The following is a 22,880-nucleotide window of genomic DNA, read 5'->3' on the forward strand; positions in this document are numbered from 1 at the left end:
AATCCTAAGATGAAGAAGTCCCAGCCGATAATATTTGATTGTCAAACAAATTCTCCTTGTCAGTAACATGGGAAATGTTGTCAGAAAAGTGCCCTTGACAACCTCACAGAGCACTGTGGGTAGTTTTTCAGGTCATGGTTCCTTGACCTCAGGACTTCAGAGAAATCCGGGAAGACATTGCTGTAAGGAAGAGGCCTGGGCAAAGCGGCTTTGATGAATTTATTTTGTTCCCAATACTGACTTGATTCTATACTTTTGTGACAAATGAATTGGCCCTCATGAAAGATGAAAGCGATGTAAACTCTACAAGAGCAAATTCAAAGTGACCTAAAGAAAGAATGTTCACTAATGTAATATTATATTGTTTTGTTCCTATCACATTCCCATGCATGTCAGTGTTTCTTCCCTGGCTTTTGCCCCTATTTGCTTGTTTCACCTATTAAAATTCATTGATTACCAGATACCCACATTATCTTTTGAGATTGTCACATGCACTTTGTCCACTTATCTGACAACCTTTCTACAAACAGCTGTATATAACGAAGTATTTGCCAAGATATAATCCGATTTATCCTATGCATACAATAGTCTTAAGAATACCATTGTAAAAAAGTGTAATACTTACAATGTATGGTCACACTGACTCATTCTGATAGACAACAAGCAGTCCCTCCTTTTTGGCAAAGTCCGTCATACAAGTCAATAGCCCATTTCCGAATTACCCTTGGCTTCATTTTCAAAACGAGGCCTGGTGCTCAACCATTCTTGTGAAAATGAGTTTAATTTGCATGTGAATGAAAACTTATAATCATATGAAAGGATGAGCACCAGGACTCCTTTTGAAAATGAGGCCAAGGGTAATTTGGAAATGGGCTATTATAATAAATAAAAAAAAATTTGATGTCAGCAGACCCCTAAGAACTCTAGGAGTGAGGTACAGTAAAAGTAAAGCGTATTAGTTGTCAGTAGTACTTTTTGTGCGCTTCTCTCCCAAAGCTCTGCACAGTGAGCTAACATCAATGTAATTCTTCTTTTGGATCAATATCAGTATCTGAGCAACAGCATACCTTCCCTCCCCTGCCCTAACCCAACCTGTACAGTCAACTGATGACAAGTTAGCAGTAAATTTTTTGTTACGGGAGCGGTAGGTGCACAGTTTCTCAGATACTGACTTTGGTCATTGTTTTTAAATTGATTTTTTTTTTACTTGACTGGCAGACTTCCCAAAAAGCAGGGACTTCTCATAGTCTATCATCCTGATAAATGGAAAGAAACTTTTTGAAAACAAACAAACAAAACAGGGGAGCATCTTGACAAATAATATTATTATAGACTGCACCTTGTTAGGTAAAAGTTAAATGATTCATCTCTAAAGCATATTCAACAAAGAACATTCTTTCGAGGACACCAGGTCGGCAGGTAATCTTCCATTTTTATCTTTTACTTTCACAAGACTGGAGTCCAAATCAACAAACAACCTGACGACTTCCTTTTGCGACTTTTCAGCAGCCTAAAATTTCAGCCATAAAAAGAAATAATACTATTAACAGCAGTGGCTTATACATTAAGTATTTGAATGTCCCTAGGCTGCTATTTTGAATTCTTGTACTGGGTACAGAATGGAGTGTTGCTAAGGACAAATTATAAAAGACCAAGTCGAGAGACCAAGGCAAGATAACGAGGCAAGATAACGAGGCAAGATAACGAGGCAAGATAACGAGGCAAGATAACGAGGCAAGATAACGAGGCAAGATAACGAGGCAAGATAACGAGGCAAGAGACAGAGGCAACTGTTTGGTACAAAGTTGACTCTACAGTACACCCTTAATGCAGGTCCTTTGCTGTTTGAAGAAGTACAGTTAAAAGAATTTTTTAAATAAGCCTAAGATGATAAAGAGGCTGAGTTGTGGGCTTTGTGAAAGACTGCAGTAAATGGCTTGAACCCGGGGGAACATGTGAAGGTGTAGTCTGATCGTCCGGGTGAGTGTAGTCCTGAGAAGGACTGTTGTCGGTGGTAGTGACTGACGTTTCGACAACCTGTGCGGAAGTCATCATCAGAGTCAAGTGAAAGATTGTTGTCAGTAGAATGTTCTTATTCCAGTTCATGTGAAATGATCGGTTGGTTTTGCCATGATGTTATTGGCTGTAAGACTTACAGGTTGTCGAAAGGTCAGTCACTACCACCGACTACAGTCCTTCTCAGGACTACACTCACCCGGACGATCAGACTACACCTTCATTTGCTAAAGACTGTTCATATAGATTGTTTTCAGTACAACTAGTCTGTGAAGTTTGTAGACTGACTCGCTTTATCTGGCTAAGGATTACATCACATCCACTCTGATCTCCTCCCTCACTTGAGACTATCATTCAAGCAATGAACTACTCTTCTTAGGGGGCCAATGTGTAATACATCAATGATGGTACTGCAGAGATTTACACAGCAAAAGAAAAATCTGTTTTTCTGATAATTCAACGAGTATCAGTGATAAAACAAACTTTGTTGATATACTCAAATTATTTCGTTACCCCCACCGACGCAGCCCCAAACAGTTTCTTTAGAAACTATCAGCCTTTATTGACTATATTACCAATGTGAAAAACAAATGTTTTGTTTGTTTTTTTTTAAATACACAAACATGCCTTGTATTTTTCATTTGTTCAAGAATCATAGTAACATAATAATTATGATAAACAAAGGAAACACCACATATATGAATCAAACTACTTCAAAACCATTAATTTTTGACCTAGTTTTGAACCACAACAGTTTCACAGTTACCTTGTGCAGAGGGATTTGTCCATCACTGTCACAGAGTCTTGGATCAGCACCATATTTGATGAGCAGCTTCACTACCGACAAGTGACCAGAGTATGCAGCTCTGTGTAGTGATGTTACTTTGCCTGACCTGGTTTGGGCATTCACATCTGCTCCTTGTTCCAGGAGCAACTGACAGACCTCTTCATGGCCACTGCGGCTAGCATAATGCTGTGAAGAATGAAAACATAAAAATAGACCACAAATCACATGGATAGCTCTTGGCCAAATTCTTATTTGTTTTCAAGGTCAATGACTTTGATTTTATAGTAAAAAAGATAGATTAATTTATTAATATTATTGTGAATATGATTAGAATTATGGCTTGGAATCTTTTCATCTCTGGAAAGGTCAAATGCCCGTGAGTACCCAGGAAGAGGGGGAAGGAGTGGGTGGGGGAGGGGGGGATGTTGAAGCTTCGAATTGATTGGCACTTGAGGACATAAATTATGTTATTATTTTACCAGAGCTGTATATCCCGAGCCATCCTTTGCATTAGGGTCTGTTCCCTTGTTCAATAATTTCCTGACTCTGTTCACATTACCATCCAGCGTAGCCTGCCATATTCCTCTCTCAAAGTCCATTTCAGAGAGAGACTGAGCATAAGTTGATGATTTAGAGGAACAACCACATTCTGCTGCGTTGTCGACATGATTGCAGAGATCTTCCATTATCAAGCGTATGAACTACGACATGTTTACGAATTAACTCTTTGAAAGTATATTTAAAAGATAGTCTGCTACCTCAAGTCTACTTGCAAATGCAGTAAGCCATGTTCGTTGTTCGTTCTCAACGGAGCACAGTCGATTTACTAAACGACCGCCATGTTAGCTTACTTCATGCTTTATGTAAACAGACATGAATTGTGGCTTAGTTAAAATTGAGGAATTTGTATCACGCAACAGGACTTAGCAACGTGATTTACATGGGGATACTCTTGGAAAATTTTACTAAGACAATTAATCTTCATTTATTCAAAATGTGCCAATTGCGTTGTGAAACGGAAAAGATACGATTTTACGAGGGTTGTGTAGTCTAAAATTTCGACTGCGTGGGCCCTGGAATCATCAACTCGTTTCCATTCCCCTAGATTATGATAATCCCGGGTCATAATTCGTCTTCGTTTCGTTTTCTTGACATTTATTGTGCATATTTTAGCGAATTTTAGGATCAAAATGTCCAGAAATGGAGAGACTTGTGTTTTAAATCGACACCGTAGTCCATCTCCAAGACATGGCCACCATAACAATCGCCCTGCACGCTACAGATCTCGCTCAAAATCGAGGAGTCGTAGTCGGAGTAGAGAAAGAAGCCGGAGCAGAGAGCGCTATCATTCCAACATGTAAGTAATAATTGTACTCAAACTGGAGTGATTAGGCGTACTTAATCAATTTAGATTAAAAGCGAAGTAATTCACTGAATGCTACTCGCGTGAAACTAATTTCGTATTCAACCGAATCTGATACGTTTCAAATTCAATGCCCTGAATGAAAAATATCCAGGCTATACAAATCGAAATTTCGTCAAGAAAATTCACTACAATTGATTCATAATTGCTTGAAATATTGTTAAAATCTTATCCTTTTGTGATTCTATCTAACCAAAATATTTATTCATATCGACAATTCAATCAATTTAACGCATAAAAGGAAACTTTGAAACCACATTTTAAGAAGATGGATGTGACATGACGAGAAATGGAATAACCTAGCCTATGTAATTATATAAGAAAAGGTTAGCATTTGAAATGTTCAAGGTTGTTAATGGACCAGAACATAGACTGTCATCCTTTTTCGAGACCTATGAATCTAGCAGGAAGGGCCTCCTGGTTAGTATGAGACGAATGAATACTGAATTCGGCAGACAGTTCCTAATTTTTAGAGGTCCGGTTGTATGGAATGCCCTAAATAATAATACTAGAAAACTGGTAAATAAGGATCTATTTAAATGTGCCCTAAAGAAATGTGAAGAAATTGATCAAATTAGCTTTCAAAAAGGTACTTGCATCAACTTGAGCGAGAACATTGAAGGTTTTATATATTTTTGAACCATTCTTTTATTTGTATATAAATTTATCTTATCTTAGTTAACTGATAATTATGCATTAGTTACATTTTGTGATCCGTTTTTATTTAGGTAGCAATGATTAGACAAGTTATTAATTATTTATATGTACATGTAAAGGTCCACATTAGCCTAGTGCTGCCATACTTTTGACCTTTTTCAGTAAATGATGTATGCATGTAATTTGTGTGTGTGTGTGTGTGTGTGTGTGTGTGTGTGTATGTGTGTGTGTATACATGTATGTATGTGTGTGTATGTGTGTGTGTGTGTGTGTGTGTGTGTGTGTATATGTGTGTGTGTGTATGCATGTATGTGTGTGTATGTATGTGTGTGGGTGTATGTGTGTGTGTATGTATGAATGTCTGGTCTGACAGATCTCATAGCTGACGTATACAGTAGTAAGCTTTATTTTATTTGATTTTATGATACTATAACTACATAAAAAAAATTGTGACAAGATGAGAAATGTATATTTGGTGTGATGGGTCTGAAATACAGGAAGCTGTACCTTATTCAGTTTTATTGTACTGTAGGCATCACAGAAGGAAAAGAAAACCAACACCAGAGAGCTTCATGGACAGGTGAGTTGCATCTCTATAATTATCTCATGAGAGAACATTTTCTCATTCAGTCTGAGTAAACAGATCAAGAAAGATGGAAAATTTTGAGCACTGTCAGTTCCCATTAGTTTTGATAGTTAAGAGTCCTTGGGACCCCCAGTTCCAAAAAGTTGGGTCCTTTTAGCTTTTTAGGGGTTCCCTGCTTTTTACTAAAATTTGATTTTATAGTTTCTAACAGAGAGGCAAAAGCCAAGACCAGGTGTTAATGCTATTAACAGAGCTTTAATTTTTGAATAAAGTGCGCTCATGTTTCTTAACAAAAACCTTTTTTTTTTTTTCGGTTGAATCATATTTTAACCATTGAAACTCCTCCAACCATTTAGGACAAAATTTGCATTTCTTCACTCTGGTTATCATCCCCCAGATCTGTATCACTTCCAGGTTTCCCCTTTCAAATATCAAATATATTGAATAAGCCCTTCTGAGTAGACATGCTCTTGACCATCGTGGACGAAATGGCAGGTCAACGGACATGCAATGATGATTGCAGTAATTCTTGGGTAGGGTCTGCCAGACCTAGCTCCTAACTAGTTGGAACCTTTTTCCTGCATTCCAAGAACGTACATTGGCAAAAACTGTGTGTCCTTTTCATTTTTTATGCATATAAGACGCACACCTGTGCATTAATGGGAACTCTGACTATAAAGAAATAAGAGAACACATTCTTTGTCATGACAGAGCATAAATGAAGAAAGCTGAGTCCTAATAAATGCGGAATCCTATAGCAGACCTTTAAATTCCATAATTATGTTCCACTGAGCTACAGAGAACCTAATAGTTAGCTATGCTAACTTGTGGACTTCTCTGTTACCCAGTTGCAGGGCATGGAATCCAGAGATTTGGGATTCAAATTCGACTCCCCATGGACTTTTTTCCTCTAGTTTATTAAAGCCGTAGTTTATCATAGAGTTTTCTGTTGAAGAGTGCTAGAGCATCAGAGCAATGAAATTCCAAGGTCTGAAAATTCAGATTTGTCCTGTGCTCATGACTAGATGATTAACAATTTATTAATTATTACTAAAGTAAATTTCTTACATCTTGATACACCTGTGTGCCCCAAATATGCATCCTTCTTTCATGCCTTACCAGTCTTCAGTCTGTAGAGTATGGCAATTGCAAAAACAAAATAAAATCAAGTTCCCTGTGAATTCAATTATACAGCTGTAAGCTGGGTATATCAACAAAGTTGAAATGGTAAATTGGCCACCATAATGATTACAAAAGCTGACGTTTCGAGCATTAGCCCTTCGTCGGAGCGAATTATTTTGTGAATTATTTCGCTCCGACGAGGGGCTAACGCTCGAAACGTCAGCTTTTGTAATCGTTACGGTGGCCAATTTACCATTCCAACTTTGTTGATATATCCAAACTATTTCGTTACACCCATTGACGCAGCCCCGAACAGTTTCTTTCAAAATTCGAAACTATCAGCCTTTATACAGCTGTAAGGCAGTTTATGAACAGCTCTTGTGTTAAAAACCATTCGTTTGTTTTTTGAGGGAGCTTTGCTGCCATGATTTCAAAAAAGCTTTTCCAAATAATTGCCATACACCTATTATTTGTTCATGTAGAATGTCAGAATGCCAGAAAGGGACGACCAGTAATGTACTGAACCCAAGGAACAGTACAATTTTGCTTTTCAACAACCTAGTAAGAAGATTTATGATTGCTCCAAGGGTTGAAAGGGCTAGCTTGAAGACCATGTTATGTGACAAGTTTATTGTTTATTCACAATAGTTGCTTGTTGACCATTGCAGACGGCGAAAGGAGCGTGAAGAGATCAGTGCTACTGGGGCCATAGAAGTTTGGGGTTTGTCCCCAAGAGAACCTCCGCCAGAGTATGTTCACTGTCATTAACAAACAAACAGTAATCAATTGATTGATTATTAATGATTTTTTATGATTTATTAATTCCAGTTATTTGATGCAAATTTGTTTTGGTTAAATTTTTTGAGTAAAGAAACTTTTCACTCAAGTTTGTTGCCAATTTAAATTAATTGGTACATTGCTTGAATTATCGTACAAAACACATTTCCTGTGCTATTCATTGCGGCAATAAATGGATGAAGTTATCTTTGTACTCCAGATGAAGCAGGAGAAAATATTTTTTACATATTAGAGGGTGATTTATTGGAATAAGCTATTAGAAGACTCTTACCAAGTAAAAAAGAGAGAACTTTTAATATTGAAGCAGGGCACTAAGTTGTACACAAACCATACAAATTTTAAGATTTTCTAAATGTATAGTATTTTTTGATTTTGATAGTTCTGATGATGAGCTGACCAAGACAGCTTTAGTTTCAGACCGGATAAAAAAGAGTAAGTTAAAAGCATTAGAGAAAGTGAATTGATTTTTATACTTTCTTATGCATACTTTGCAGCATTATATGCCATTTAAACTAGATTAGAAAATGTGAAACCAAGGGGCAACTTTTCTTTCAAACATCCTGGGTTGTCAGCAAGAGCTGTAAACAGGCCAATGTGGCTGTGTACTCTGCCATCCTCACTTGCTACCCAGCTGCTACTGAAACCTGTCATATCTATTCATGAATTAAAGATCAATAATACCATCTTAGGCCTTATAAGAAAAGCTGTATGGTTGCTGGATGCTGTGTGGGAATCGTTGAAGGCTGATGTATATGGAGACTTGTTCACTAATCAGAAATGTTGCTTTGAAGGTGAAAGTGATAGTGAAGAGGACAGCAGTGAGGAAGAGAAAAAGAAAAAGAAACACAAGAAATCTAGTAAGAAGAAGACAAGGAAAAGTCGTCATAGAAAGAAAAGGTAAGCGCTATGAAGAGTTCTTGTTGTGAACTCCATTTTAAAAGTATTGATACTACCCTTGGTGGATCAAATCCTAAGCTTTAATGGAATGACATGTGCTATGTGAAAAAGATTCAATCACCTTCAAGTTGATACATTGTACTGGTATTCACAAGCCTTCATCACATAATAACCACTAAATGAATTTAGTATTATAATTTCAGAGCTGAGCAAAGAGTTTCCAGCAGTCTGATTGGTCGACCAGTTCCTTATATGACGCTATCTAAACCACTCCACGTGGTTTATATAAAATGTTAAAATAAAATGTTAATAAATGTTACTGAAAATGTTATGATTGATTTATACATTTCTCTGTTGTTCAGCTCTCAAATCATACTAATTTAAAAACAATTATTCACCTCAGGTTTGGTGAATATTGTTGAATAATCCCCCGACTTCATCTTGGCGATTATTCGACGATACTCACCTCGCCTTCGGCGAATAATTGTTAAGTATAATTATTATTTTACCCTTTTACTGTAGGAGTGACCAGCATCTAATTTCTCCTAACAATGTCACCCCTGAATTAAACAAAAAGGTCAGGAGAATAAAGGAAGTGATCTTCAACCAACTCAAGAAGCTCTTGATTGTTAAACAAATTCTCCTTGTCAGCCAGCACCCTAGGAAATGTTTAAAGAACAGTATGGAGAATAATTATATTCATGCCGAAGTTAAAATGTAAAGGATTAAACAATTTGTCTCACTCTAAACTAAACAGTTCATTCCCTAAGAATTGTACAGTCAAGCTATTGGTATTGGTATTCATGTTTTTCTCGTTGCCATGCTCCCACCAATAACGTAGCTCCATTTTCTGCCTTTAAAAGCACACACAACCCACAATTCCTCTATTCACTCCGACGAAGGGCTAATGCTCGAAACGTCAGCTTTTGTAATCATTACAGTGGCCAATTTACCATTTCAACTTTGTTGATATATCCAAATTATTTCGTTACTCCCACCGACGCAGCCCCAAACAGTTTCTTTCAAAACTATCAGCCTTTATTGGTATTTCAGATCTTGAACTTTTGACTCTGGCTCTACCAATGGCCACCTGAAAAAGACAAGCAGTATAATAGTCCCAATCTGCATTTGATACCCTGACTTTAAAACTATTTACAGTGCTGTTACGTAGTGTTAAAAAATTGTGGTTGTGGTGATCACATTTTTACAAAATTTAGGTGATCAAAATGTGCAATTACAGTTACTGACAGTGACTAGGATTGATTCTATTTTGTCATACCTGTGTTTCCTATTCAGTAAAAAACATCGCAAGAAAAAGGCACGGCAAAAGTCAAGCTCTGAGAGTGATGAGGAATCAGAAGGTAAGGTATTATTTTTAAGATTTTACTTATAATGTACAAGGCACTTAACAACTTGGCACCACCGTACATTTGTGAATTGCTTACATCTTACACCCCATCACATCAACTATGCTCATCATCCAAGCACCTTCTGGTTTCTCCATCCTATAACTTGAAAACATATGGCACAAGATCCTTCTCTGTAGCAGCACCATCATTATGGAATGCTTTGCCATGTGAAATTAGAAATGCTCAGTCTGTGTCTTTTTTAAAAGTAGATTAAAAACTTTTCTCTTTAGAAAAGCCTTTTATAATTAATATTAGCTGTCTTAAGTGTTAATGTTAAAGTTTTTGTAGGTGCCTTTGAACAGTAGGATACTGGTGCAGTATAAATCTATTATTATTATTATTATTATTATTATTATTATTATTATTATATACTTCCAACTGCTTAAGCAGTGTACCGTCTGAATTTCCAGTATGATTACTTTTTCAAACCATGTATTTTAATACAGGTTGTGAATACAAGTTGTGAGCTTATTTAGGCACTAGGTTAGAGAGAGAAATTTCAATAAGATTAGTTTATTCTTCAGAAGAAGATGCTGATGTCGAATGGCAAGAGTCATGGATTGAAAAGCAAAAAGGTATTTTCAATTGATACTTGTACATGTTTGAGAATTTGAAATTGCATGTATGGAGTCAATTGGAAGAAAAATTTCATCTGTTGCAGTGTTCTATTGATAAAATAGGGTACAAATGGGCAGGTTAGAATAACAGTGGGTAGTTTTAAAAGCCTGGAGAGCCTCCTGTTCTCGCAGAGTTCTGGACTATCCAATGAAATTTGGAAGGTTTAGGCTTCTTTGTTGTTCCTCAAAGTCAACCATCATTGAAAGATTTAAAGAGATTTTCCTTCATGTAAGGGGCAAAGTATGATGACACGTTGTAGTAAAGGCTTTTAGCAGTCTGCCAATACATTACAAATGGGTAGATCTAGACCTGATAATGGCCTCCATTTGAAACTCTTGTATTAGAAGTCTTAGGAAACAGTTACACTTGAGTGTGGTAGTTCACCAATTACATGAAATTTTGTACTGAAGGCGAGAATCCTTTGGATAGAGAAGTGAAAATAGCTTACCACAGAGGTTTTTTTAACCCTTTGACCAGAGTGACCTAAGAGTTACCAGAATCCAATTTCTACAAGTACAATTTACCCCTGAATCAAACATTAAAAATGTGACACAAGTAAACTAAGGGAATGATCATCAACCAACGATTGTTTAACCAATTCTCCTTGTCACTACCTTAGGAAAAGTATAGAGAACAGTATGGAGAATATGCATACTGATGATAGTGTGAAAGAGGAACAGTTAAGTTAATTTGTTTATGTGGCATTATAGACAAAGATAAAGAGGGAGGCAGTGCTGTCATTGGGCCTCTTCCACTGATGCAAGACACAGGCAATCAAGACATTACTGAGTAAGTATGAATATTAAGTGGTAGTAACTCTATTATCTATCATTAGATAGTGTAACTGGTATGTTGAAGTTGTGAATCGTGTCCTGCACAGATTAATAAAAACTTCTATACATGTATGTGGAAAATAAACTGAAGTACTGTTACATAATGAAGTGATTTGAGACTGGACAAGTTTATTTACAAAGGAACTGCATTTTCAAGCCTCTCGGCTTAACTCCTGCATTTAACCGCCTCTCAGTTAGCTCAATTGGTTAGAGTGCTGGATTGTATTGTGTGGGAGGTCGAGGGTTCGAGCCCTGGCCAGACCAATACTCATGGTCTTAAAGTAACTGAGGAGAATTGGCTACCTTTCTATAATCAAGAAATGGATAGATATTCTAGTCTTCTCAGATAAGGACGAATAAACCATAGGCCCCGTCTCCTGGTAGGGTTAGGGGTAGGAGACATTAATTTCCCACGCACAATATTACTGTGTGGTGGATGTCCTTCCCTGGGTGGGATGGGTGGATGTTGGCCCTGAAAAGCCCCTATGGGGAGTGGTCAATTACACTTAAGTCTCAAATAGGACACTAGTGTTTAAAATCCAACACTATGGTCCAAAACCAAGTACTAGTATTTAGACACCAGTGTCCAAAATCAGAAACCAATGTCCAAAATTTGATTCCAGTCTCCAAGATCAAACAGTCTGATATTTGACCTTAGGCTCCCAAAACCTACAATGGTCTTTTGTCAAATGTATAGAACATATTAAATACATCGAAACACACTCATTTGGCAATTACTCACAGACCAAAACTGAGTCATTGTCACAAATCTGGTGTTTATTAATCCTGTCCATTTTCAACAGCTTTGGAGGAGCTCTGCTGCCTGGTGAAGGTGAAGCAATGGCACAGTATGTGAAGGAAGGCAAGCGAATCCCTCGCCGTGGTGAGATTGGGCTCACAAGTGATGAGATTGCTACATTTGAATCATCTGGTTATGTGATGAGTGGAAGCAGGTAGAGTACCACATCTTAATCATTCATTAAGGGTATTTCAAAGCCTTCCGTGCCAAAGTGATCTTGAAAATCTCATTACAATTTGTACCAAAGTACTGTCAAGGTGCTAAAAGTAACACACTCCCCTTTATCCAGCGAGACTCTAGAAGAGTAGCATTGTACATGGGTTTTTGCAGATCCTGTCACTGCTGACTATTCGACTGTGTTTTCTTTCTGTACATCAGAGTTGATTGTGTTCACTACATTGCTGCTTATTTGTTTGAAAGAGTTTTTTCAAATTATCTTTTAAATGAGCCAATTTGCTAGCCATGCAGCTTCTTCTGTTACTTGATAAGTTCCTTTAATGCTAGACTTAAGTTTCAGCAATTGAGAGTGAATGTTGTGGTAAACCAAGTTCTTCCTATGTCTGAGTTCAGCAGTCAAACTACTTGCTTGGGGTTGTAGAGTACTGAAAAAATGTCAAACAAGAAACACAAAAAGTATACATAACAAACAGCTCTTGAAAACAGCTCATACAAATTAGCCATTCAACAGAGGTTTTTGCAACATCTTTCCCATTTACTTTCCTCACACTGGATGTAGTTTCACCAAGTGAACACAGTCTATAAAGAGGAAGCTTATGGTATACTTACTTGGGCCGGTGGAACCAATCTATCTAGAGGACAATGCTCAGAGTGAACAGTTCATATTTCCATTATGAAAGTAAAAAAAAAAAAAAAACATTGAAGCTTGCAACTCTGTTGCCAATCTCATTGGGATTTAGTTATGTCATTGTGGTTAATTGGACACAGTTGAATGACTTTCATTGTCTCCTTCTCCAGACATCGTCGCATGGAAGCTGTGCGTTTGAGAAAAGAAAATCAGATTTACAGTGCAGATGAAAAGTGAGTGATTGCACCTTGTATAATGTTTTATGTCTATAACATCAGCTGGTATTTTTATTGATTCTAGTCATTCACTGCCTTGTAACTTATTTTACTTCTTGTTTTAAACAGGCGAGCACTGGCTATGTTTAACTATGAAGAAAGATCCAAGAGAGAGAACAAAATCTTGTCAGACTTCAGAGAGATGATTCATCAGAAGATCAACAACAAGAAGTAGTTACTTCAGTCATCTTAGCTTCCTCCAGTTTCCACTGCTCTTTTCAATATTGCTTGACAAGGAACAGGCATACCAAAGTATTGGACTTACAAGTGGCAGAGAAGAGTACAAGAGAGAATACTACCCACAGACAGCCAAAGCGATGCTTTTCCATCATTCAGAATCAAAACGTTTTTCTGTTATGGCCCCAGTTGTTGGAAGGGAGGAATAAATTGCTATCTGGTGGATAAATGTAACCCAGCACCTTTTCTTTTAAATTATCAACACCTACATATACTTTATCCACTGGATAGCAATTTATCACTTGGTTAGTATTATCCACCCTAAAACTGGACCACGGTGTTTTCACAATGGAGGCCTAGGTATTTAAGTACACCCCAGAATTCTAAATTACAGGTTTCAAGGAATCACTAGGTCATGAGGAATAAATGCTAACTAAATTGTCTTGAAGTGAAAACAGTAATTAGGCTACAGTTTGTTTTACTGACTCAAGTGAGCTATCAAAGAACTCATTCAGGTGCAACCTAAAGGATTTTTCTTTCTCACTGAATTATAACATCATTCACAATAGCTTCACTTGTGTACAGAGAAAAGTTTTCACCATTAAAAGTTTCATAAGTTTAAGTGGAATTAAATCAAGTGCAAGTCTTTCAATTTTAATGTAACTGATAACAAGCTAACAGACTAGGTATAGCTTACACGAAAGCTTACAGTATAGGTATGTTCCTAGATTGATAAGTTTTCATAGGGTGGAGAATGATCACCTGACATTGTACAAATTCTACAACTGTATCATAGAATACTTTTAAATAATTATATGCTGTGTGTTTACCCAATGCTTTCAATAAGATTTAAAATAGGTGGCTACCTCGGTACAACACCCGCCGGAGAGCGACTTGATTGCGACTTAGCGTGGCGGATGCGACTTGAGCGCGGTGAAATATACCCGGCGACTCGCAACAGAATAGCCGCTGGAGCTCCGGCGGGTGCCAGGTCTTATTGAAAGCACTGTTACCTGACATGTGTAAATTTGAAGAACAGAATTTTGCAAGTGCTTCATTACCTATTTCAAAGCAGTACAACAAAGAATTGCAATGAATAAGAACTCACACAGTTTCAAAGGCCAACTTCCCGCTGATCTTTCGTTACAAGCAGGTTGCATGCAAGTCTTCAACCTGGAATGTCTTATAAATTATCTGATAACCAGGAAAGGGTATTAAAACTTGCAAAGAATTGAAGAAGTACTGCCAATGGTAGCAACATTTCCTTTAAAAATTCTTTTTAACTCGCACGATCTGCTTGCTAATTCTCCCCTCTAGCTGCTACACATTTCTTTGTAAATAAGTTATGAACGTTTAGTGTTTGATCAACATGGCAATTTTAACCAGATAAGTTTAAGTATTCTCATTGCCTGTTTGCGGTATATTTTATGGATAATATAAGGAGATGTCGTAAAATAGGTTGTGATTATACACTGTGGTAAATGACACTTAAAAGAGAAATGTAATCAGTTGTCTAATGATGTGGTCACTTAAGATATGGATTGCAATGTTTTGACTGCATACTGCAAGTCTTCTTCATGCAGTCCAAACGTTGCAATTCACATCCCAAGTGACCACATTGTGAGACAAACAATTACAATCCTGTTTTAAAAATACCTTAAATTCCCTTTAAAACATGTAGATTGAAATTTAGATGTCAAGCCTTATCATGTAAACAGTAAATTGTCTCTTTTACATGTAATATATCTTAAATAGAAAGCTAGCTGAGGGAATTTCTTAATCGAGGTCATGACTTTTCAATTATTATGAATGCATTCCTCATAACACCAAAATACTCCTCAGGAGAAAGCAAAACTTGTTCCTCAAGACGATAGTAAAATTTGTCCAGAATCATACTTTTCTCCTCTGCAGAATGATGGTCACAGAGTGCTGTAAGAAAGAAAAAACGCATCATAATTGACATTCAAGAGTACAGTTGGACCTTGATTATCTGGACTTCAATTATCCAGATTTCTCAATTATTGGGACTTTTTCTCTGGTTCCAATTTTTTCATGAATATTTGTTAGTCATGATCAAGATCTGTAGCCCTTTCCTTTTTAAAACTACAGCATTGGAAAGTGAAGTAAAGGCAAAGTTCCTCTTTTACGACAAACTGACTCACTTCCTACATTGTAGGATCTGGGTCCCAACCACATCCACTTTGGAAACAGTTGACCAGTTCAGGAGTGTACTCACCCAACCAAAAAAAGGTATTGCTTCAAGCTCTGGTTTGTTCAGTCATCAGTCTTGCACATGCTTTGGCATTTCCAGTAGCTTGCCACATGGCTTTCTCTGGTAAAGAAAACTCTTTTAATTCCATAGAGATGAGATTAAGACCAGCTTTTCTGACCAGCGATGCATCTGATATGAATGGCTCCACCAGTTCTTCACGAGTTTGGAAATATTCAGGGAAGGTCATTTCTTCCATATCTTTCTGTGGTTAATGGCACCTTAGAATACATATGAACTCACAACCAGAATATCCCTGACCCATTCACTCCCAAGATCTCATTAGCAAATCTCCTTGCTGTTTTTAGTTATACAATTCTTGGCCTTGGTCACTCATAGGAGTTAATCAAGGGTTAACGAACCTCTTATAATGCAGATTCAAAGTCGTTGTCTACTACAGCAGAACCTTAGTGATCATTTAAAGATAACTATAGCTAAGCAAAAATAGGGCAATTTTATAATGTTAACCAAACTTTCATTGAGGTTAAGAAGAGTAAATTTCTAAAGAATCTGTGGTACTGCATCGTTACAGGGTATAACAAGATAATTTGATTTTATCAACTGAGTTTATAATTAAAAGTAAATTGGCCACTGTAAAGCTTTTCTAAAGCTGATGTTTCATCATTTGCTCTCAAGGGCCAATTTACAGTTATGTCAACTCAGTTGATAAAAGCAAATTATTTAATTTTGTTTGTTTATGTGACAATTTACACGAGGCACTTGGAGAAATGTTGTTTAAAAGTCTGGCTCACATTGGTTAAAGATAAAGTTCATAAAATGTTCACTTTACCTTTGAAATGATCCTGTCTTTTTCCATGCTCTCCCACACATTGTACAGTAACTTGTAGATTACAAAACCTGAGAGGCCAGTTTCGATTTCTCCAATTTCACAGGTTAAAATCACTGCCAGCCTACCGCCAGCTTAAACAAGGATAAAACATCATTATGATAATGATTGTAATTTTAACAAATACTGCTAGAGCAATTTATGTGTCATCAGTTCACGTTAAAGCACAAGGGGAAGCACCATACTTAACAATTGGTAGAGAAAAATTCACTGTCACATAATGACTGTACACTAGTACTGCCTCTCTGGAAGGTAATTGCGTGAGTGTGTTATACCAAGTATTTCTATTCTAGATGAGACATGAAAAAAACCTTTGCATATTGTTTTTGTTTAGTTAGGAAAACAGCTGAAGCAATGAGAGTAAATTTATTTAGAGGCAAGTGCAAAGTGAAACTTAGTCTGGAGACTTATTTCAGCTTGATAAACATTAATTTTTTCAGAGTCGTTGTAAACATTTCTTCTCACCTTTGGCAAGTTCTTTTGCTCTCATTAACAAGAACTGTACCCAGTCTTTCTCAGCCTGTCTGGTAAACATGTTTCTCTCACTCTGGACTTCGGAGAAGCAACACAGGACAACCTTAGTCAAATTACAGGGCTTTTTCCTCAGCCACTGAATTGCCATGCAGGAAAAGCCCAAATTTACAGACTCGCTGGGAAAACATTGCTTATAAAAACTGGTTCCTGATGCAGATACAAAGACATTTGGGAAATCAAGAAGATAGCTGGATGAGTGTGGCAGTAAACCTGAAACAAAAATGTGTACAGCTGCAGTTTTAACTAAGGATTACTTAACCAGAGGTTGCTTCAATGAACTTTCTCCCCAGCCATTCAAATACAAGAATCAATTCATAAGAAGTGTCCAATTTGACTCTAAAGCGTTTCATTAAGCTTGCACTTCTTTAAAAACTATCACAAGTTTCTTTTGTTAAAAAATGAAAATATAGCCTATTAATCCCTTTGAAATTCTTTTTTTTTTTTTATTATTACAAACAATCACCTGGTAGCTGTATCCCATTTACCCTCACCCACTACACTCAAGGTCAGCAGGAAAAGGAGGGAAAAGGAGAGGCCCTGAGAATGAGGTTATCATTTCAATATACACAGATTTTTATGTGGTGAGGGGGGGGGGGGGGAGGAAAATTTTTTTCTAGACAAACCTTCTGATCTTAAGTAGGAACTCAGTCTTGCAATCAAATAGCAATTACTATCATATGCTTTTTCTTTACCTTGCAGAAAATAAAAGATTGAGTTGTAGTCATTTTCTGGTCTGTCCTCATAATTTATTTGAATTTCAAGCTCATTTCCATACAAGTTTCTCAATTCCTTCACACATGCATACATCAGTGGCATGGAGGTCCCTCCATCAGCACAGCCATAAGTCAGCAATAGTGAATGGCTTCCCAGAATTCACAGCAATGGACTTCAAAGACTCGATTACCCCTGGAGAAATATGTTTTATGCTTTCCTCAGATATTAAAAATTTTGAGGTAAAGTAGCCAGCTCCTGAAGGAACCCACTCAGTATGAGGTTGGGAAATCTCCAACAACAACAAAATTAATTTCGTAAATACAATAAATTTTAATTCTTTACTCAAACACTTATCATCTAGGGGCTATAACTCATTCAATATCAGAATGTGTGTAAACAACATGTTTGATTTAATGAATCACAAACATTATATAATGCGAAATATCAATAAATTATTTAAAATGATGAAAAATGGAATTGAATAATGATCCTAAAGAAAAACTTAAACACTGACTGCGATCATGCTGAGGTCCATCGCAGCTACCTCATCACGAGATCTTCGATCGTTGCGGTGAAGCAAGCCACAGAAAATTCATCAGCCGCCTGTTGAGGGAAATGAACCAAGAGCTTGCTCTGATACCCTTTCCGATGCATTACGTCAAGTTCTCCTGCGTTGTCAACCCAGGCAATCTTTTTTTCTCCTGAGAATTTGGCTGTTGTTCATTAATAAAACACACACCTTATGCAGTTTGCTTTCACAGGAAGTTTCACGTTCAGATTCCGTATTAGGAGTAATAACCCTCAGGCAATAGTATTTATCCGGCGAAACTATTTCACTTTGTTAACGGTTGCAATACTATAATTATGAATTATGAAAACTATAATTACTATAATTATGAATTATGAATACTATAATTACTTCATATATTCATTGTATCTGATTATGAACTTTGATGGTTTGTTTCTGACATCATTTTGTTTCATCAATCATATTACTTGAACCATTCTAACAAGGATTCTGGTTAGCTTATTGTAGCCTGCTGACGACACTGTTGTTGGCTGTGCAATAAATGTTTGTTTTGAAAATTAAAAATTATGCCTGAGAAATTTAACGGATTAATTGTTTATTACAAATTAAATAGAGAAACCATGGCTGTACTCTGTTCTGTTGTAAAGCTCTTAAGAAGTGGCTGAAGCAGTCAAGAAGTGGGGGAAAACATTCGTGTATCATATCCCACACTTCTTTCGTGCTCTGGCTACTCCTTGCGTGCTTTGCAACAGAGCACAGTCAAATGGCTTCTCTATTTGTTGAATGAAGTTTTCTGACAAACAAGGCCTAGATGCAAATGACGTTTTTCAAAGTGCACATGACAAAACTTCAACATTGTAAAAAGAGGTAAAGAAGGATGTCTAACCTTTCGATCTCCGTATCCAGACATTTTGCTTACTTCGTTTAGTAGAGGTATCGTCCGAAACTAATCAACTCACTTCGAATAACACGACAGAATAACCGCTGGTTTGCTGAGAAAAATGACGTCAAATGTTTGCGATGTGCCGGTGACCGCCTGAAGAAGAGTTAAGCAGTGTGCGATCTCCATCCGAAGTGAACACACCGTGAAGCAAACATTTCCCTTTTAAGTATAGGGAGATGTTAAATGTGAATACATTTCTGATAGTCAAAGGGCTAAATGCTGCCCTCAATCAAACGCTATGCCCAAATAGAAGAATTTGCCATTTATTCAAATTCATGATGTTCACCATTCTTGTAGTGAACGTCACAAGCCAAACAATCTACTATCAGAATGATTCCATCTCAGCAACAGAGGCTTTCTGTTCTTTCCGTTTTCAAAAATATTAACAAATGAATTAAGCGCCTTCCATAAAACAAGTTTTCACATAAAGGAGTGCTTCTACATCATTCTATATCACTGTGTCTGATGTTTTGTTTTAGAACTTAGCTGACAGCCCCAGAGAGGGAGATAGTATTTTAATCTCATACCATTATAGAGGGGGCTGCTACTTCATATTTTCTTTTAGAACTAATTTCATGGTCAAGTGACTTCTATCCACAATTCTCTTGAATATTTCTACATTTTTTGCATTATTTTGTCTTTTCATCCACTGTGTAAACTGAAATTGTGATTCTTCACCATACAACTCAGTGCGATGTACATGGCATCTTTCCCCCTGAGTAAACCCATTCATCCCAATTTTCATCCACCCAAGCTTTTCCTGTCATGTCTTCAGTTTGTTGGAGAATTCTACATAGTTTGATTTCATTCTTGGCCCATTCAAAGAAATCAAATTCAGAATCTGCCTGATTGACTGACTACCTTGGACTAAATTTTATAGAATCACTTTGTTCACCAGAATTGAAAGATTTATGAACTGTCAGTGCCAGAGAGTAAGCTTCCCTCTGTACTCTGGAGCATGCCTCAACCTGTTGTTTTGCCCATTGTGTAAACCAAAAGGGTGACGTCTTGGAGAACATTTCTCCCACACTGCCATGATTCAATTTGTAACTAGACTCTCCCCCTACACTAGGAATGCAATCCACATGTGTACAAGAATTATACTCAGTGAAATCTCCATCCAGAATTTCTCTGCACTTTGCCATCTGATCCTTTTTTCATTGCAAAAAATTAAATGACTGGCTTGGTTCCTGCCCAAGTGAGAGTGAGTCTACTTCATATTTGTCATTTCTTGCTTCACAATTTAAATCACTGCTGGAAGTTTGTCACTTCTTGGTTTTTAAGGAGGTTTTGTTGTTATCAGGTTCAGGTATGGGTGGAAAATCACTTTCACCATGTTCATCAGGAATGTCACTTGGATCACTCCAGTGTGATATTCCACTGATGTTTAAAGCTGTAATACTGTGATCTTCATTTTCTTCTCTGTTATTGAGCTGCTCATTTATCTGAGATATGTCTGTGTTGCATCCTGTATCAGCAAGGGAGAAAACATACTACCTCTTGTAACAAAATAATCAAATTTTGCTGTTTTTACACGGAAGCCAAGCCCAGTAACCGGCCACTGGAAAGGAAATGAGTGTGCTTCCTTAAATACTGGACACCAGAAAAAGGATCATCTTGAAATTAGTCTGCTTTGCAGCCACCATTTTGGGTCATGTTCTTGTTTATAGGCACAGGAGCCTCTTAAATATTAAGCAAGTTGTTATCTTAGTTTTGCTTTCCTGGTAACTGTTGCCTAAGAAACCTCCCTGAATGTGGGTTCTTGTCTTATTTTGTTTATTGGTATATTCCAAATGAAGTTTGTTTAAAAAGGTACTTTCAGACCCACTCAACTTTTGTCCAAGATACTGTAAGACACGATCAATGGAAACAATTTCACCCTCGACTTCATTGAAAAAGCAAGGGGAATGAGACTACAGAACATAATACATCATTCAGTTGAAAACTTCAACATCCTTCCCAGACATCTCCCCTAGCATTTCAGTTTTTTGAAGATTGCTTTGTTCCAATTGCCCACCCATGTGCCAGATATGATGGTCAATTTTTTTTACCAAGCTTTTGGGTAGATCTTGAAGATCTTTTTTTTTTTTTTTTTGAGCTCTTGTTTGCAAAAGTGAACTCTATACTTTTTACACCTTCATATTTAAAGTCATTAAATTGCTGGTATTCAACCCAAAAGACTTAGCACCTCCACTTCAAATCTCCCCACCCCAGCTAGGCAAGGTAAAATTCCCCACTTACCCATCCCTGGGCTCGGACACTGTTCCAATGCCTGTGAGTTCCCTGGGGGGTGGGGTTGGGGTTGGGGGGAATATTGAAGTTTCCAATTGACTGGCGCATAATAACCCTTTAATATTTCTACAATAATAGGTATACACCCTAATTTTCTGAGAAAAGATTGAAGATATTTGTCTTGGTATGGCTGTGAGCAGAAGAATCGGCTTTCAAGACTTACAAATGAATGAATCTAAATTAATTTATAGAGCTCGAGGCAATAAAGTAATTTCCAAGCTTGCCAATATCTATCTTGCTTTGAGTAAATTATTACCTACACGTGAAAAATGATTCATATTTTAGTAAGACAGCTGATAGAAAGGTGCTTTTAAATACCTGACGATGAATCTTCTCGTTGTCTCTTCACTGGAATCTTCATCGGTCTCTTTTCTGGATCTTCTTTCCTGTTCGACGCGGCGTTATTATCCCTCAGACAGCCTCTCGAGTTTGATTGTCCACCTGCCTTGAAGAACCCGTTAAGCTTTGTCCGTTTTGCATTCCGTAGTTCATTTTACTGTTCTCGGCGAGAGAGGGAAACAAGAGATCTGTACATTGAGGCAGCCTGGAAGCAAGATTTAACAGGCGTTTCTTTTTCGTTTTCTTCGTCTTTGCACCCTTTTGGGAAGCTAATTGGGTTTCGCCCCTTTTAGAATTTGCAGAAAGCCACTGTCCACAGCCTTCTGCACAGTTGGACACGATATTTTCAGTCAAAGAAATTAACAAATCGGCGAGAAGTTAAAATTTGACAATGTTCAAAATGGCGCGCTAATTTAAACAGCCTCGCTTTGATTGCATATTTCAGTGCTACAATACCCCCGGAGAGGACCCCTAAGAAAAAAGAGAAAGCATTGTAACTTTTCCACCTAAAGATTGAATATTTCCTCTTCAATGTATTTATCTATAAAGGTAAGAAAAATCCTAACTAACGGGAATGGAATCTGGAGGTATTTCATCTCGCATTAATAGGAAGTGATACGCAGTTTGATTATATCTCGGGAGTCCGCCTATAGTGATGTTTTTGTTTTGGTGTCCGTCGGATCACTTCCAGCCAGACATACAAGAATCATTCTCATAGATGGAGCGCGAGCGATAACATCTTTTAGTCTTTCCACAGGAGATTGCAGAATGGCCAGGGCAGTTGATCGAATGAGAAGTCATTCTGCAGCGAACATCACATCAATAGATATTGGAACAACCACAATCGCTTGCCTTACATTTGTTTCTTGAGTGGCTCTGTAGTTACACAATCCACTGGGTAGTAATCATATCAAAGTGGACCAGGGCAACAAACCTAGAGACTAGTGTCCAAAAACCAGAAGTTCATTGTAGTACCCATAATCAGACAATAGTGTCCAAAATCAAACCTTGTTGTCCAGTTTTGGACTGAAATTCTTAAATCTTCCTTTAGTGACCATCTGTTATTTTTGTATAGTCCTGAGAGGACCTTCCGTCAGACATGTAGAACACAATTAACTACATTGAAAGGCAGGGAGTAGGGTTGGCGTAGTGGTGAGAGCGCTCGCCTTTGACCAATGTGTCCCGGGTTCGATTCCCGAACCCAGCGTCAT

The 22,880-nt window shown here is 37.4% G+C and overlaps 3 protein-coding genes across 4 annotated transcripts; 1 reads left to right on the forward strand and 2 right to left on the reverse strand.

Annotated features, from left to right (window-relative positions):
- Positions 1 to 206: 206 nt before the first annotated feature.
- On the reverse strand, positions 207 to 3,670 carry LOC111334862 (ankyrin repeat domain-containing protein 46). The gene is made up of 3 exons (XM_022940679.2): positions 3,283 to 3,670; positions 2,783 to 2,989; positions 207 to 1,510 (listed from the first exon to the last, which is right to left on the reverse strand). Exons 1-3 carry the CDS (start codon positions 3,487 to 3,489, stop codon positions 1,370 to 1,372), a joined length of 555 nt encoding a protein of 184 aa, XP_022796414.2. The 5' UTR covers positions 3,490 to 3,670; the 3' UTR covers positions 207 to 1,369.
- Positions 3,671 to 3,899: 229 nt separating this feature from the next.
- Positions 3,900 to 15,346, forward strand: LOC111334860 (NKAP-like protein). Of its 2 annotated transcripts, none has more exons than XM_088727437.1 (11): positions 3,900 to 4,160; positions 5,416 to 5,463; positions 7,260 to 7,340; positions 7,769 to 7,821; positions 8,181 to 8,286; positions 9,583 to 9,647; positions 10,223 to 10,270; positions 11,024 to 11,102; positions 11,950 to 12,099; positions 12,921 to 12,983; positions 13,095 to 15,346. In XM_088727437.1, the coding sequence occupies exons 1-11, from the start codon at positions 3,994 to 3,996 to the stop codon at positions 13,198 to 13,200; spliced, it is 966 nt and encodes a 321-aa protein (XP_088583563.1). In that variant the 5' UTR covers positions 3,900 to 3,993; the 3' UTR covers positions 13,201 to 15,346. The 2 variants fall into 2 exon arrangements, with proteins under 2 accessions (XP_088583563.1, XP_088583562.1); XM_088727436.1 differs by having other exon boundaries at positions 3,901 to 4,160; positions 10,220 to 10,270; positions 13,095 to 14,982.
- LOC111334861 (uncharacterized) lies at positions 13,836 to 22,094 on the reverse strand. The gene is given in 8 exon segments (XM_088727435.1): positions 13,836 to 15,131; positions 15,439 to 15,676; positions 16,262 to 16,392; positions 16,784 to 17,062; positions 17,545 to 17,695; positions 17,697 to 17,855; positions 18,982 to 20,506; positions 21,649 to 22,094. Coding segments are annotated over 7 exon segments (1,125 nt in total). The 5' UTR covers positions 19,006 to 20,506; positions 21,649 to 22,094; the 3' UTR covers positions 13,836 to 14,988.
- Positions 22,095 to 22,880: the final 786 nt, after the last annotated feature.

The sequence above is a fragment of the Stylophora pistillata genome, chromosome 7, assembly GCF_964205215.1.
Source record: "Stylophora pistillata chromosome 7, jaStyPist1.2, whole genome shotgun sequence".
Lineage (NCBI taxonomy): Eukaryota > Metazoa > Cnidaria > Anthozoa > Scleractinia > Pocilloporidae > Stylophora > Stylophora pistillata.